At 34.3% G+C, this 18,023-nt stretch overlaps 1 protein-coding gene across 9 annotated transcripts in view; it reads left to right on the top strand.

The window, feature by feature from the left end:
• Nucleotides 1–18,023, top strand: part of LOC107443911 (plexin-B) — a 251,761-nt gene that overhangs the window by 189,732 nt on the left and 44,006 nt on the right. For all 9 annotated transcript variants that reach the window (XM_087158423.1, XM_071182958.2, XM_043047550.3 and 6 more), the window contains 9 exons: nucleotides 990–1,086; nucleotides 7,092–7,200; nucleotides 7,827–7,955; nucleotides 10,284–10,376; nucleotides 11,639–11,723; nucleotides 11,812–11,984; nucleotides 12,068–12,213; nucleotides 12,301–12,403; nucleotides 17,759–17,895. In XM_087158423.1, the coding sequence (XP_087014549.1) occupies nucleotides 990–1,086; nucleotides 7,092–7,200; nucleotides 7,827–7,955; nucleotides 10,284–10,376; nucleotides 11,639–11,723; nucleotides 11,812–11,984; nucleotides 12,068–12,213; nucleotides 12,301–12,403; nucleotides 17,759–17,895 (1,072 nt within the window). The remainder of the gene's footprint in view (nucleotides 1–989; nucleotides 1,087–7,091; nucleotides 7,201–7,826; nucleotides 7,956–10,283; nucleotides 10,377–11,638; nucleotides 11,724–11,811; nucleotides 11,985–12,067; nucleotides 12,214–12,300; nucleotides 12,404–17,758; nucleotides 17,896–18,023) is intronic.

Raw genomic sequence — 18,023 nt, 5'->3', positions numbered from 1 at the left:
AGGGTCCGTTTTTCTGAAAAGATATTTTGTTAACGGACCCAAATTTCTTCTAAACAGCCCCTGCTTTTATTTTATACTTTAAATTCAATGTTACATAAAATAATCGACTTAAAGTTTTAAAAACTAGATTTGAATCGATGTATCAACTTTCAGCTTTTTTTGTTTTGGAGTCCAAAGAGATGGAGTAACTTTATCAGTTGTTAGAACACAATTCATTTATTAGGAACTGTGAATTTTCTTTATTTATAAGTGTTGCAACATATTCATTAAAAGCATTCAAAAGCCTGAAATAATGAAAAACAGTCAGGAAGAACTATAAAAAATAGCATATTATTACATCTGTCCCCCCAAAAAAAGCCGTTAATTTAATTTTTTTTTCTTCCTATCACGACGAAAAACTTTTCGATAAACAGCAATCAAGACACATCTTTGTAAAAAAGTGTCATTAGCGGAATTATTTTGTTTTATTTTATAACCGTCGTTGAACAGCTGACCTGGTATTTGGGTTTACGACTTCTAACGTTCAACTCTGTAGACTTGTCATTTAAAACCCAATCCAGAAGACAAGGAAACTCCTGGAACAAGTATTGGGAGAAATTTCCTTCCTTTTTTGATGGAACAAACCCGCATTTGCGTTACACGGAGAGGAGAACCTCTCACGGTTAGCCTGACGGCTAGGGGACTGTAACTCATGATCCGTCTTCCACTCAGGATATTTTACGTCAACACTGTGGTCAGTGGGAGTCGGGTGCAGAATTCGTATCGACCAGCTATCGCTGGGATTCGAACCCGGTTCACCTAATTGGAAGGCGAATGCTCTAACCCCTGAGTCACCATGGCTCTAAATTACCACGGGAATTACTACGATAGCGAAATTAATATTGACACGATATTATTATTTTTTTTTAAATAAAAAGTTCTCCTGATTTGTTTACTTTATTTGTTTTTCTGTACATAGCTCATAGTGTTCTTTTTTTTTCCAACCACAGATCACGTGTCAGTAGATTTAGCAGTCCGATCTAGTGAAACCAACAAAGATTTTCTTAATAGACTATTTGCCTTCTATGATTGTTCTGTTCATAAGACGTAAGTATCTTATTATTTCTTTCCTTGTATAATGCTTTAATGAATAAACAAGTAACATAAAAAAAAAGTCAACTCTTACTTAGGTCAAGAAAGAAATATTTTATCTTAATTACTTTTTATTAAATAATTAAAATTTTTTCTTCCATATAAAACTAAAATTGATTATTTAAATTAAATGAATGAATTAATCTTTGAAAAAAACTGTATGGACATCAAGCGTCATCCACTCTATAAGTTTCAAAAAAATGTGTTTGAACTTGAGTGGATGAATATAAAATATTTTGTTAACGATTAATCATTTGAACAAGATATATCTTTCTATATAAGAAGAGAGTGGAATGATAACACACAGCCAATCACAGAAGACTTCTGATTAGTAACGCACAAAACAGCCAATCAAAATTGAGAACGCATGTATGTGAAAAGGTAATAATTTTTAATAATGCTGTCAAAAAATACAATGTCCTCAAATAAAACTTCGAATCAAATAATTAAGAAAATTCTACTATTACGTTTATAAAAAGGAAGATTTATTAACTCAACAACAAAATTATAACATCGCCATTCCAAAAAAAACAAAATCTCACACTTGTTACGTAATGCTATAAAAAGACAGAACGATTATTATATTATAATGCAAACGATTATATATGATTATTATGAACTAAACTTTATGCAAACGATTGTTTATGACGTCATTAGATAAAAGTGTCATTAACGCAATATTATCTAGTGCTTATTAATAATTTTGAGGGGCAATGTAAAAAGATAGTTGCTCTAAAGTTTTATAATAAAATGTTTGTTTTGATAGAATGCAGTTATTTATTTTAGAATTCCAATATATTTTAATAATTTTGATAAATCGGGTAGAGTTATTTGAAGCACGAATGAACACTCTCTCACAAAACTATTTACATTCCAAATTATCAAAATATATTGAACAGAGTTTACTTTAAAATACTTATATCTTTTATAAAAAATGGATTGATAGGCGATATCAACAGCGGCATAGAGCTGAACATGATTTAGCTGCCCAAAATTAACTAGAAAATAATCGTAGTGCTATCAATACGCGACGGCGGAATGCGCGGCGAAGAAACGTTGAAAACTCAAGACGTTTAAATGAAAACGAATACCTTGGTGTACTTACGAATATTTCTGATTGAAACTAAAATATTTTGTCAGTTGACAGTATTGATTCAGTTAATTGAGCAATTACTTGCAATGGTATTTGATTTTGAAATATTACTTAGAATCAACTTATTAATATTACATGTTTTAATTTGTTTGTAATTTTTGTAAAGTATTTTTTTTATCGGGTTTTAATTGTTTTTAGTTTGAAATTTAAATTACTGGGGGGGGGGGATAAAGCACCCTATAGGGAGCGTCCGGCATCCTATAAGATCAACAATGATTTGAGTTAGGCTCTACCACGCATGCTTCGGATACGGAGATTAATCTCCGGCTAATGCCCTATAGTAATGTGTTGAATAATATTGCTTCCTCGCTTTATATAAGTTTATAATATAGTTTGTATAGAAATTGCTTTATATAAGTTTATAATGTTGATAATAAGTTCCTCTGACATTATGCAATCCTATCATATTTCCTCTATGTGATGTTGTGCAGAAAAATTGCCAGCTAATCTCCAGGAAAACGACTTTAAGTTTGTTCGCGAAGCGAACGAAAATGTAATTGCATAGCAATTATCGGGGATTGGCGAGCGGTAGTGAGCAGGGGGCGGAGCCCTCTAGTAAATATATATAGGGAGAGTGTTAACTAATAGTATTAATTGAAAAAAGAAACGGGCGCGTGGTGTATCAGACAACTTATAAAAGTATAAATTGGGTGACGTGGACACCACGTCATGTTCTTTATTGAATTCATCTGACAGAGCGAATGTAAAATAATTAAATATTTAAATGTGCTCCAATAAGCTAATTTTTTGTTCAAATAGAGCTATAAGTTAGACTTTATCACTGATCTTATTTTTAAAGTATGTGTAAAATTGATTCGCTTTTAGTAAAATTTAAAACAATGACTAACCCATTAGAAAATTCCATTTCATTTTTTGTTCATTCCTATTAATATTTGTAAAAACTGTATTAGCATCAAGTGTCATCCACCCAACAAGTTTAAAAAAGAATGTATTTGATCTTGAATGGATGAATAAAAACGATTGAAGACAAGAACTAATAGCAGGAATTGAATAAACAAAGCTTCGTGTGGTTGAATTTAAGACAAAAGTAAATTAATTTGTATAACACATTTGAAAGTGTACTGCAAACTCATATTTATATTCCAATTACTGGTTACAAATTGAACCCACTTGATCATATTCATTTTCTAAATTAGAAAAATTGTATAGAACAATAGTGATCTCGATTCAAATATTTTCCCCAACACCTTTATATTTAAAAGGTTTTATAAAGGTGGTTAGAGAGTTCCGATGAGGTGAACCAGATTCGAATTTCATCAATGGCTGGTCGATACGAATTCTGCATCGGGCTTGCACGACCACACTGCTGACGTAAGCTATCCTCAGTGATAGACGGATCATGGATGAGAGTCCCCTTGCCGTCTGGTTAACCGTGGAAGGTTCTCGTGGTCTCCATGTAACGCAAATGCGGGTCAGTTCCATCAAAATGTCCTCCAGGAAGGCAAATTTCTCCCTATAGATGATGCAGGAATTCCCTTGTCTTCTGGATTGGGCTCAAACCCAGATAGCAAAATAAGGTTTATTTTCACTCAGCAAAAGCCTTTTAATGTAAACCTAAAAAGGTTTTTATGCGGTTTACGTGTAAACTTTCTAATCTTAAAGCGAGATCTGTGACCATCTGTTCTATTCTACGCACATTACCCTCATCCAAAACCTTGGAAAACAACCTTCTATATAAAACCCAGAAAATCGAGGTTGTCGGAGGGTTTTCAAGCGTGGAAAAAAATCCTTGAATAAAGCTAGTCTCAAGGTAATCTTAAATCTAGGTCATTATAAGGTTTCTTTTCGCAACGTCTTCTATGCTCAGCCTTGTCATGAAATGCAATTGGATCCTTACGCTAGTGTGACGTCAGCTAAAACATGATACAATACTTTTTAAAAACTGATTTTTAATCCCATTAGGAAGAAAGGTTTGAAAATGCAATATTTATTGAAAAACGGTTTTTAATGCAAACATATTCTGGAGAGTAAAAAGAAACACAAGGTTACATGCTTTTTGGGAAATGACATTAGCGGTCATTTTGTTGGCTGACGGTTATAAGATCAATCAGTAGCATATTACTATCTGAAACGGATTAATCTCAGTTCGTTGATCTTATTCTATTTGATATTCTTTTCGGACACAAAAAAGGCTTTCAGTGAAACCAGTGAATGACAGTATAAATCGAAATCTGGTTTTAGCAGAAAGCTCCATAAAATTTATACGAGCCATTTACTTATTCAAAAGACGCAAGTAGATTCCTTTTTTATGGGAGACGTGATTTTATTTTCTTTGCCATTTAATCATCTTCTTTCTGAGATTCCTGCAACTTTTCTATTGCTTTCTCTTTTTCGAACCGTTGAGTGTTCCGTTGTCTTCCAAGAACTTCCGTTCGTCGTTAAGTCCTCCCCTGCTCGTATTCTCAGTATGCCGAAAACGAAAAGCCTTTCGTTTTTCCAGAATAAAAGATGAAATAATAAACACTTATGTCCACGTTTGACTGAGGGAAGAAAAAAAAATGGCCATCGTTCTGAAAAAGGACAGGAGTTTCGAGTCTTTTACTATTAAAGAGCGAGAACAATTTATGCACAGAATACTGTCTATTGTTGCTTTAGAATACAGTATATTCTACAAACGTATTTTAAGAACTCATTCCCAATTATTTATTTAAAAAATCTCATTCAAATATCGAGAAGAATTTTTTTTTTATTTATTCGTTTAAATTATTCATGCGTAAACCTTAGCATTTTTAATTGTATAAACTTGAGATGGAATAAAATAACAAGATTTTTTTCCCATTTGAAAAGTGAGGAACAAAGGGAAAAATTAGACATAGGTAGGTAGGTATAGTTTGTCTACGGTATGAACTCCCCCCGCCACAAAGTCTGAGGCCGTCTGCTGCTATGGAAACAAGAACAGCGCATTTCAGGAAGGATAGATCTCTTCTCTTTAGGGCTAACACAATAGACCGGAGATTACCTTTCTCTAGGAGACGCGTGCCAAAACCTGTCCTAAACAGTCACCCTACACCCCTACTTGAAATAGCTATATTTCATTACCATGGTTTCCTCCACTGATCCAGACGAATGGCTTGGGGAGTTTTTACTTAAGACAAACTACACTTTATTTACGTTGCACCAGAGCTGCACAGCGGGATATTGGCGACAGTCTGGGCTCATATTGTTATATTATAACTATCATTGAACAACCGCTTTGTAATTTCAAAATTACAAGACAACTTCGTAGCCTTGTCATTTTGAACCCAATCCAGAAGACAAGGGAGTCATCCTGGATCAAGTAGTGGGAGAAATTTGCCTTCGTGGAAGACATTTTGATGGAACTAACCCACATTTGCGTTACATGAAGAGGAAGACCACGAGAACCTTCCACGGTAAGACCGACAGCAAAAGGACTCTAACCCATCATCCGTCTACCACTGAGGATGTTTTACGTCAGCACTGTTGTTGGTGTAAGCCGGATGCAGAATTCGTATCCACTAATCATTCTTGCAATTCGAACCCGGTTCACCTCATTGGAAGGCGAACGGTAATGTGCAGATTATCTAGGTGATTTGCAGATCAACTACGTAATTTGAGAAATGAAAGCATTTCGGCACTTTAAGGGATTAGCCTAATTAATCTACACATTTAATCTTTAGAATAACTGTATCTTTGACGATTTCATTTCGCCACTATTTAAGCTTCAATACTGACTTCATTCGAAAGTGGGGTCTTTTTTTCGATTAGCGAGGAGTGTTCCGATGTCTTTTCGGGAACTTCCTTTTCGTCCTCCTCCTCCTCCATCGAATCCCGAAAGCAAATCTTTCCGGAAAAAGCCTTCCTGGAATGAGAGATGGAATACAAAAGTTCCTTTTGTGTGTTTATTTAACTAGAGGGAGCGTATTAGACAGAAAGAGGGCAAAGAAAAAAAAAAAAAAAAAGTGTTCGATTCTTCTTCCAGGATCTGCATCAGGAAATTCGGGATCACAATGGCGGGCTTTTAAAGGAAGAACCATCATCCGTGGGCTTTATTGTTTCTAGCTGTCGTGTATCGAGTGCAGTTTACTTAATGTTTCTGAGAGGGGTCTTTTCTTCCAGGTTTTCTTTTCGTGGTGTTTTGTTTGCTGAAACATTTGCCATGAATGATTCTTGTTGTTTTGTTTTATTGTACCCCAAGTGGGGCCAATCTTTAAGGAACGTTCTTGTTGGAAAAGAAACATTGATTAATCATATTTTTTATAATTTTTAGTAAATTCCTCGTTCTTGCAAAATTTACCAGCCGATCTGATGAGCGGTGGAAATCGATCACGTGACTAAAATAGATAATCGAATAAGTAATAAACTCTGACTGAAAAAACAAGAAATATAAAAAATATACATATGTGTAAAGTCAATTCCTACTTAGGACAATAAAGAAAAATATTATTTTAGTTATTTTTCATTAAATAATTGCAATATTTTCTCCCATATAAAACTAAAATTTATTAATTAAGTTTAGTAAATGAATTAATATTTGAAAAAAAACTGTAATCACATTAAATGTTATCGACTACAAGTTTTAAAAAAAAATATGTATTTGATGTTGAGTGGATGAATAAAAAGTATTTTATTTAACGATTGAATTGATTGATCGAATTGAATTGAATGATTGATTTTATTAACGATTTGAACAAGATAGAGGGAGAGTGTGAACTAATAGTAGGAATTGAAACCTCTTTGCCTCAACAAAATCTCAACCTGTTTTTCAATTATTTCGATTACCCAGTTATGATTTAGCATTTGTTTAATTTGACTCTTTGTGTTGCAGTTGTACTTCTTGTGTCACTAGTTCGTGGGCTTGCAGTTGGTGTCCGCATGAGAACAAATGTACGCACAATGTCACCATCTGTTCTAGAACTGTTATTTCTGGAGAAAATGTAAGTTTTTCTTTCAGTCTGCAATGTAAATTTAAAAAGAAAAATGCGATATTTTTTAAATCCTATTTCCCATGCGACAAATTTTTTTATTTTGTATTTTGTAAAAGTAAAAAAAATGCGATATTTTTTAAATCCTATTTCCCCAGAACTATTCGACTAATTTCGTTCAAATTTTGTATTTTGTGTTAAAAAAAAAATAAATAAGAAAAAAAAGAAACGATATTTTAAAAATTTTATTTCCCAACAACTATTCGACTCATTTCATTCGAATTTTGTATTTTGTCATTTAAAGTTACATAGTTTAAAACAATGTAGAAATTTATATACCTTACCATTCGACCCTTGTTACATTAAATAATAAAAACGAATTTTTAAGAAAAAAACTAATAAAATTAATTTTTGACTCGGAATAATCACTAGATAAATTTCGTATATAATTAAGTGCAAAACTTTTTCGATTTGCTTGAAAAATTTTCGAGCTATTGCAAAATACGCAAAATGTAAAATTATTGTATGGAAGCCCACACTTCTGACCTCTCTCCCGACTTAATTATCGGGACCCTATTTTTCAGATTAAGTCTACCCCCCAAATAAATAAAATTAATTCAATTTATTTATTCCAACAGAATCCTCAGAACTCTCTAATCAAAGGTCGCCAACACTGCCCAAGTTTCAAGTTGGAAAACGAGATTCTGTTGCCCAGTGGGGTGCCCAAAGAAATAACTATAGAAGTTCGAAATCTGCCAAGTGTGGTTGTAAGTTCTGTTTTTACTGTTCTAAATTACATACTTATCAATACCATCTTAACATATAGAATTACCAGCGCTTAAAGGAGGCAAATAGCTTAAATAGTAATAGTAACTAATATATATATATATATATATATATATATATTGAAAAAATATGGAAAATAGTAAGTAATGAGGATTAATGACAAGCGTAGAAGAAAAATTATTAGAGTAAACTTATTTTTTAAAAATATTAAAAAATAAACTTCTTGAAAATCTGGAAAACAAAATAAGGAAAAGTTATAATCTCTTCATCAGCTCACACGGTTATATCTGTAAAAAAGAGTGCTTTCTAATATTGTATTAATCTAGCCAAAGCAAGATATATTAATACAATAACGTGAGGAGCACTAAAAAAAATTAGAAACGAAAATGGAACACATTGATTAAAAAGTATATACGAAATAAAGTATATCAAGCAAAAAACAGAAAATTAATTGTTAAGAAAATACAGAACAAAAGACGAAAGGAAATCTATAAAGCCAGGAGCGAATTCGAATGAACTATATATATATATAAAACTTTTTTTTTTTTTAATTACACATTTGGCGATATTTTTTGACCTAAAAGAAATGCATTAAAATAGAGAAATAATTATCGTTTTTTGTAAATATTTAAGGAGTCCAAACAATGCAGCGATAGATTAATTATTCCAATGTTAGGGGGACCGGAAAGTAATGTCGTTTCGGCGCATTAAATATTCGTCAGTCTTAAAAATCAATTCATTTTTTTCGATTTCTTTTCGATCTAGCATTGAAGAGTTGTTGCTAACGAGGGTGAATACAGTACTGATAAAAAAGTAAAACCCTGATAACAAATATCAAATGCTCCGAAACGACATTACTTTCCGGTCTCCCTAATATGTAAAATAAAAATGAGCTCACAAATGCTTATTTCAATTTCCGTTGTTAGCTGACCTATGAACGGCAAAACTTAACAGTCCTATAAATAGCTGTCACAAACAGTTCTAAATAATTCGCCAATAAGTAACGACAGAGCCTCTATATGAGCATAATAATGTTAGAAAAACCAAATTCGAATGCAACATTATTAACACTAAATGTCACAATGGCATGTATGCTAATATTCACGTGATGAACATCTCTAATGCATAGGTAGGGGTAATGGATTGGCAATCAGGAATGAATATTTAGTAAAATCCGAATGAATGAATTTCGTGAGTCCAAGTGTGCGAGATTTTCTTGCGCAACAACAAAAACATTTTCATCCTAGTTCTCTAATCTTTTATTTTACTCTTGGATTGCTATTTACCTCAATTTAAGTGCCACAGTGGACTGAAGACACGGTTCCCAGTAGAACGCCGAAGTCAAGCATCACTCGCTGCCGTCAGTAAGCGGGTGGGTGACCACACTATGATCAGCCTGCATAGGGACCGAGGGTGCTCAGTATCGGCCCTCGTTAAACTGCTCGACCGTAAAGTGCCGGATTTGACGTCAGACTACCAAATCAGGTTAGCCATCCCTTCTGCAGCAGATGGCATGTCTTCGGATCATCCTCAGGGATGCTTCCCAGACAGTCGCCAATAGCCCATTGGGCAGCTCTAGTGTGACGTCAATAAAATACTTACCTACCTACCTACATCAATTTAATGCGCACTTGTATGTTTGTACCCAATCAAAAGAACTCCTGTATGACCCACACGCAGGGCTTTTTGAATAAAAACTAATGTACATATGCATTAACATTCCTAGGAATATTCTCACTGCTCGAATAAACAAGCGTACGGATGTTTAAAATCTACATGTTAGAACAACAACTGTTCGATTTGCAATTAGGCATTGTGAATCGAATGCAGCTTATATTAATCCATTTTGCCTAATGAATCCTAGCCACTAAATACGATGAAATCCGTATGTTTGTATACGAATCTATTTGTTGGATTCGAACCTGTGTCGCACCACCCGTCTTCTGAACAATCCCATTTCTTCCTTAGTCTCTTATTAAGTTTCAAATTTACGGATTTGTTGGGTAGGGTTTATTCTATGCTAATTTTTCAGAGAAATAAGAATAAATTTGATGCAATGATCAAAATTTACAAGAAAATTGTACATTTTTAGTAGAATTTTATATGCGGTAGTGCAAAAAATTTTTTTAAAAAAAGTTTTTCATTTTTTTTCTTCTGAAATATGATACAAGGAACAAAAATTATTAAAAAGCTCTAAATTTTTCCTTGATACGAGGAAAATAAATTAAGTTAAAACGTTTTTTATACCGGGTAACTTTAGGCTTTTGTTTGTGTCTCTTTAACTAGTTTCATTTTGTCTTTATTTACAGGAAAACTTCCAATGTGTCATTGAAATTGAAGGTGCCAAAGAACGAGTACTTGCTATAGCTAAAAACAGCAAGATCATATGTTCTGAAACTGCAGTAAGTGTCCTACTTTCCCTCTCTGCACCATAGATTTATACAGCTATATATACGCCATGCTGCAGAAAATCTTTCTCTACATTTCAAGTGTGTATCAAAGAGGCCGGGATAGCCTGGTTGGAATAAGGGTCCAAGAGGTCGTGGGCTCGATCCCCGAAGACTCCCCGTGTAGTCAATGATGCACGTTAAATCTGTCGAGTCACAAAGTCCTCTATGTTCCCGTTGCAAATCATACCTCTGGGGGTACTGATCTAGGATTTTCTTTGTCTTCTTGATTGGATTCAAAATGACAAGGCCACGGAATCGTAAACTGGGCCGGCTGTTCAACGACGGTTATAAAAATAAAAGTTTGTATTAAATGTACTGCCGTTAGTTCGTGATATCACGTAATCTTCAGTCGCCTCTTCTATTATTTACAATGAATAGAGTGACACTAAAAATTTTACGTCTTCTATGATGGGTTGCAACTTAAGGACCTTAACTTGGACAGGTTTTGAAGGATAAAAATGTTTTGGAAAAAGATTTTTCATGTCCGTCTTGATGTTTACATCACGCCTTTAAGCTGATTAAGATTCACACTCATTTATTTACAATGCTAATGAAGTGAATGAATAAGACTAATTGAAAAAGGAGTGATATAACTGCTCTCATCGTCACTAGTGGCCTGAAATAAGTCGTGCTGCATTTTTTTATTAGCCTGAAATATCTGGATTCGTTTCAATAAGTCTGAAAAGTACTGAAGATTCTCAATAAGTTTTTAATGCATTCTTTCAAATAACATGTTTTTCCACTCATTCTGGTAAAAGAATTCAGCTTTTTAAATGTAAATATTTTATCCACATGATTTCTCGCCCTTCAGAACCATATTTCTATAAATATATATAAATCAATATTTATAAATAATAAACATAAGCGTGTAAATGTTTATATAAGTAACAGCGTTTTTAAAAAGTGCTTGATTTTCCCTTTTCGAGATTTCTTTTACATGTCGATTTTCACAATGTTTTCATTCCACCACAATCGGCCTTCCATAGCGGCAATCATGTTTGATGAAATACTTGAGCTGAGTTCGGTGGGATGTGTGCTGCATTTTGCTAGATATTCTCAATTTGCTAATGTAAATAGTGCTTAAAAATATCTTTTAATGCTTAAAAAAGGTACTTATGTTTTGTTGAAAGATCTCACCCTGGTAATGTTTATATAAATGTTTACTAAAAAATATGCGTGTAATGGTTCGATTTTATTTGTTTTTTTCTTTTTAGTACACATATCAGGCAGAAGTAGGAAAAGTAACAGCAACATTGACCGTTTTATGGAACGACGATACATACATCGATAAAACCAATGGTAAGAAAAGAAGAAAAAACTCGTTTTTTTTTAAATATAAATTCTCTTCCGATATCATATTAACCAGTTTTTTATTTTAATTTTTTAGTCACTCTCTACAAGTGTCCACTTCTGGGCAGTCACGGGGGTCGGGCAGACTGCTCTCTTTGCCTCACTCGCGACCGCAAGTACCAGTGTGCGTGGTGTGACGGCTCTTGCAAATACGGCGATTCTTGCCTCGTTCCTGTAGCCACTACCTGTCCACCCCCCAGAATAGATTATGTGAGTTTTCGAAGCACTCTTACCCCCCAAGGAAATGAAAAAAATCAATATGACACTCATTTTTTTTTTTTTTAAATTTCTAGATCCACCCTTTGAGTGGTCCGATCGAAGGAGGGACACTGGTCACTATAGAGGGTAGCAATCTCGGGACAAGCGAAGAGGAAGTCCGGGACAACATCACCATTGGAGGAATTCCTTGCATCTTAGAGGACTACTCTGTGTCGGTCAGGTAACAATACAAATTGAATCCATCCTCTTTCGTTCTATGTTCTAAGAATACTTTTTAAGGGTCATCGTTCTTTTTTTCTTTCTCTAGAATTTCGTGTCGAACGGGACAGAGTCCGAGTTCCATGTCGGGCGATGTCCTGGTCGGAAACAAGGCAGGAGTGACTCTAGCAAAGGAAAAATTCTCCTACAAAGTAAGTTTTCCAACTGACTTTTATTCATGAATCCCCGTGATCCGTGGTGGCTCAGGGGATAGAGCGTTCACCTTCCAATGAGGTGATTTTATTCGAATCCCAACCATGGCTGATCGATACGAATGCACCGGCATGCACCCACCACAGTGCTGAAGTACAATATCCTCCTCAGTGGTAGACGGATCATGGGTTAGAGTCCCCTTGCCGTCCTCATATGATCTCAAAATTATTCTAACACGCATCTTTGTTATTTCTTAGATATCATCTTTGTTCTTCTTCATGTCATATCTTGTAAATCTGTAAAAAAAAAAAAAAAAAAAAAAAATTTAAAATGATTTAATAAACACTCCCTGATTAAAGTACGCTCCCATGGTTGTGGTGGACTGGACTAGTAGCAAGACGTGGACAATACGTGAAAGGGTTTTTCAAGCCTAGGTACGTGCCCACGTCTGGAGGCAGTCCTCTTACCGTTGGGCTAACCATGAAAGGTGTCCGTGGTTTTCCTCTCCATGTAACGCAAAAGTGGATTGGTTTCCTTAAAAAAGTCCTCTATGACGGCACATTTCTCCCAATACTTAATCCAGGCGTTCTCTTGTCTTCTGGATTGGGTTCAGAATTACAAGGCTACGGAGTTGAACATTAGTAGTCGTAAACCCAATAAATTGGGTTGGCTGCTCAACTCCAATTATAAAATATTAATCACCGTGAAATCACCCTCAGCAAATTATTTCTGAAAATGCACTGCAATATTTTTTTAGTAAAGATGACGAAAAAATCCTACAGTGCAAATTCTCTTTAATTTAAACCATAGAAATAGAAAGTTCAGTTAAACAATGAAGTTTCAAATGTAGATTCTTTTCTTTAATTTTCAAAATATCATAATTTAAACAAATTATGGCAGGATATAATCCAGGATTATGCGGAGGAAAGTAATCCTGCCATAGTTTAAACAAATTATGTCAAGAACACTTCAGATTATGGCATTTTGAAGAAATTTTTTTTACTCTAGGTTTACCGTTACTCACTTTTACTTTTCTCTATTTAAAATGCCAACAAAAACGAATTTACCGTAAAAAAGTTTCTCCTGTTTTTATAAAATTGTAAATGGAGAAAAAAAACGATACTTTGGGATTATCCTGTCAACACTCGCGAAACTGCGCAAATCCTTTAGCGATGAAAAGCAATTTCCAAAATAAACATAAAAATTCTAAACACATTAAATTTATCAAATAATAATAACAAAAAAAAAAAAGAAAAGAAAAAAATATAAGTGTAAAAATACGTAAAAAAAAAGTGTTAAACTGAGTTAAAAACCTTTTTTTTTTTTAATAATTACACATTGAATTATTCTTGAATCTAATATTATAAATCATTCCACGGCCGAAAATCCTTGAAAGAGCTAACAAAAAAGTCATTAATCGCCGCCACATAAATTCGTTTCAAGTGCTTTCGGGTAGTGTTTCGTTATTTTGCCACACCCCCACAATCATAAACATTTGCGGTTATTGGCGTAGAAGGTACCTTTTTTGTCGCCAATGTCTTGAGTTAGATAAAAGGGGAGCTACCTAATTTTGTACTTTATGTCAATTATCAACTGCCATGGTAACTAGTTTTCGATGAGAACCCACAATTGTGTTATATGGAGACGGCTAACCCGTCTACCATTGTGTGAGGGACGCGATGGCTGATCGATACTAATTCCGCATCCGGTTTGCGCTGACCACAGTGCTGACGTAAAATATCCTCAGTGGTGAACGGATCATGGGTTAAGAGTCCCCTTGCCGTCAGGCTAGCCGTGAGAGGTTCTCGTGATCTTCCTCTCCATGTAACGCAAATGCGGATTGGTTCCATCTAAAACAGCGTGTTTCCTAAAGTGTGGTACGCGTACCCCCAGGGGTTCGGGAACAGTTTAGCGGGGGTGCGCGTTCTTATACAAATTTCAAAACATTTTATTAAGAAAATTTCAAATTTTTTATTTAAAACAAAGCTAGCCATGAAAATTTACAATTATGTATGTTTTTATTGTCTATTTTTTGCAAAGTTAATAATGAGTGGTGTAATCAGCCAGTTGTGGTTTTCAAAAAAAAAGAAATAGATTATTGGACGTAGAATCGCATCTCAGACTGAAATTGACCACAGGAGAGCCGAACTAGGATGAACTGTTATCACAGCAAAAACAATATCATCCTTCGCACTGTTGCAAATAAGCTTATTAACAAAACTTTGTACCAAAAAAGAAAAACATATCTTTTAAGAAATACATTCATTTTTTTATGAGTGGTACACAACGTTACGAAAAGGGTACACAAAAGTCATAAGTTTGGGAAACACTGTCAAAGTCCTACACGAAACTAAATTTTTCCCAATACTTGATCTAGATGGTCACTTGCCTTCTGGATTGGGTTCAAAATGACAAGGCTACGGAGTGGGTGCCTGGATAGCCTGGTTGGTAAGGCCCATCCCCACCGGTGAAGATGACTGATGACCGGTAAATGGTGACTGATGCACGTAAAAACTATCGAGTCACAAAGTCCTCCATGTTCCCATAACAAATCATACCTCTGGGGATCCGTAAGTTTCCTTGTCTTCTGGGTTGATTCAAGGCTACGGAGTTGAACAATAGTAGTCGTAAACCCGAAATTGGGTCGGCTGTTCAGCGACTGTTATGTGAGCCGGAATCCATCAGTCATAGTTGGGAGGTATGATCTGAAATTGACCTATCATGTTGTATAACCATAAAATTTGTATTTAAAATCTGCATTGATTGCCTTGAAAATAAAGAATTTCTAAAAGCTGCAATTAAGGAAAAAAGAGGATTCCCCTCTCCCGTAATTGCGTAACGAATCAACAAGAGGAAGTGGATAATTAATTTTCCGATGAAGTGGATTATTTTGAAAAAGATAAGAAAAAATATCCCCTCTCTCTCGATAAATAAATTTTCAGAAAAAAGAAAGAAAGAAAAATAAAACGGGAGCCTCATTATAGGCCGGGAGAACGCGGGGAAACATAGCTCTGTTTGCTTAAATATAAAACAGTAAAAAAATGAAGAAAAAATGTTGGATATTTAAAAAGTTAAAAGAAAATACCCTATCTTCTTTTTTTGATTTGTAATCGAAAAACTAATTTCAAAAATGGTGCTAGGATGTGACCAGTTAAGAATAAAAGAATCTTATTGAAATTTTGTTTCAATTCCCCCCCCCCCATAGAAATGCCATAGTGGTAGAAGATTTTTTCCTCTATAGAAAAGTCATTCTAAATTTTTAGTGATAGTCCAGGCATCATCATTGACCGTTACAGATACGTCTTAATTTGGATGTAATGATCTCAGAGAAATAAATAAAACATTTTAAGAAAAATTTATTTATTAGCTATTAAAAAAGGCCATAATTTTTAAAAAAAAAATTAACATGGGTAAGTATATATTACAAACATTCCGAGAAAACTCTGGCTAACCAGCATTTGTCAGTACATTTATCGTTTTTACTCGCTCGGAAGTTTGCCGATTTTGATGTTGGACTGCACCCGTGTTTTGTTTGATTGTATATAGTCCAAGGGTCCCCAACCCTATGCCCGCGGGCACCATGGCGCCCGTCGATCGATCTAGGTGCGCCCGCTGCTTGTGCCCAACGATAAAATATTTCAGTTTTCCATTTTCCCAATAAATGCTTTGCAAATACATACTGAAGTACGCTGGCTCAATAAAGGCAAAGTACTTGATAGATTTCTACATTTAATTGGAGAAACAAAAAATTTTCTTGCAGCCAAAAATCAAACATTTTTAGAACTAAGAGATCCTCTTTGGCTAGCAGATTTGTCTTTCATAACGGACATAATGGAAAAGCTAAATAATTTAAATTTGGAGCTGCAGGGAAAGGACAAACATAAAGCAAAAATGATAGAGGTTACAAACTCGTTCATAGCTAAGCTAGGTTTGTGGATATCACACTTGAAATCTCTTGTGCATTTTCCAAACATGAAAAATATGATAGGTGACAGTGAAATTGACTTATTAACATTTGTCATCAACCTCCGGTTGCTTAAAGATCAATTTAAAAAGCGCTTCCAACAATTTAATATCATCGAGCCTTTGATAACTTTTTTGTTAATCCTCTTACCAACCAAATAAACGTAATAGCTACATACATTTCAGAATTTCTTCAAGTAAAGCGAGAAGAATTGGAATGACATTATCCTCAAAACTATTATATCACATGAGAAATATAGTTGAAGGTTCCATTCTTAAAAAGAGCATCATATACTCCCAATTATGTAGCGCTGGCCAGCGAAATGCCATGACAAAAACCACATTGACTATATTTTATGAATAAATTTTATACTTGGTATGTTTTGAAAGCAATTTAGTAATCATTTATTTTACAGAAGAATATTAATACTAATTATATTCATATGTTAAATTAATGTGCACTATATGTGTATTATTACCTATATCTACCAATTATAAATTTATCTTGAAAAAGTAAATGGTGCCCGCGGATATTCTGGCTCTTAGGTACAAAAAGGTTGGGGTCGATGGTTGCTGAATTGGCATATCAATAAGAGGCTTCACTGACGTTGTTGTTTTAAGAACTATCCGACTCATTGGCCCGGGATAGTGAACTGATTTTGAATTAAAATGTTTTTTACCCATTAAAAAAAAATTCACATTTCAACTTAAAACTTGTTTTGTTTTTGATCCTTGCATTTATTAATAAAATAAAAAAAATATATTGATTTTTTGCATTTTTTTTTCCTTCTTCAAAATAATTGGGAAAGAAAGTGTTTAAAGGGATCAAGAAAATCATTCTCTTCATTTCTGTTAGGATTCATATTCAGTGGTTGGAACTAGTGATGCCCACTAGGGCATCTTCAGTTGCCAAAAATTGGTAATTGAAAATGAATGAATTGTTCTCAACGGACAATTAGGAGCATGGGTAGAGATCCAAGGTTGGCGATTTATCGAAAGATATCATTGCCGAAAATAAAGTCAACCCCCCATAATCGATATGAAATAAGTTGGCGATCGCAAATTGCCAAAAAGACTGTTAGAATGCCATGCAACTGAAACATTTTCACGGTAATAAATAGATTTCCATTTAGTGAATCTACATTAGTATTGGAATAAAAAGTTAGCATTGATCGATAAGAAAAGCTTCATATTCGCTTTTTATAAATTGCAATAAAAATTAAATACATTCAATTCGATTAAGAATGATTAAAAAAAATATGAGTTTAAGAAACGAATTTTAAGGGCTAGGAAACATATGTAATGCCTATTGTGGCACATTACGAAGGCTATACTTAGTTGATTTTAAATGATATGGGTGAAAAAATGTATTGATTTTTGTGTGTACACAGGTGGTGGAGCTGTCTCGGGTTCAACCCAACAAAGGTCCTCAGTCTGGTGGTACGCGACTTTATCTCATCGGATCGAATCTCAATGTCGGAAGTCACCTGAAAGTCATGCTCGACGACCTTCCCTGCAATGTCGACAGGTAAGAGCACTCGATAAGCCCAACTTTTTTAATCAACCAATTTTATAAAAAGAAAAACTTAACTTTTTTAAGCCTATTCATCCTTTAAGCCTACAGTGGTGGCCAAAAGTGTGGACACTTTTTTAAAG

This window comes from Parasteatoda tepidariorum, chromosome 2, assembly GCF_982258835.1.
Source record: "Parasteatoda tepidariorum strain Cologne lab strain chromosome 2, Ptep-v5.0, whole genome shotgun sequence".
Lineage (NCBI taxonomy): Eukaryota > Metazoa > Arthropoda > Arachnida > Araneae > Theridiidae > Parasteatoda > Parasteatoda tepidariorum.
Note: the sequence above shows the minus strand (reverse complement) of the source record. Positions and strands in the feature narration are given on the sequence as shown.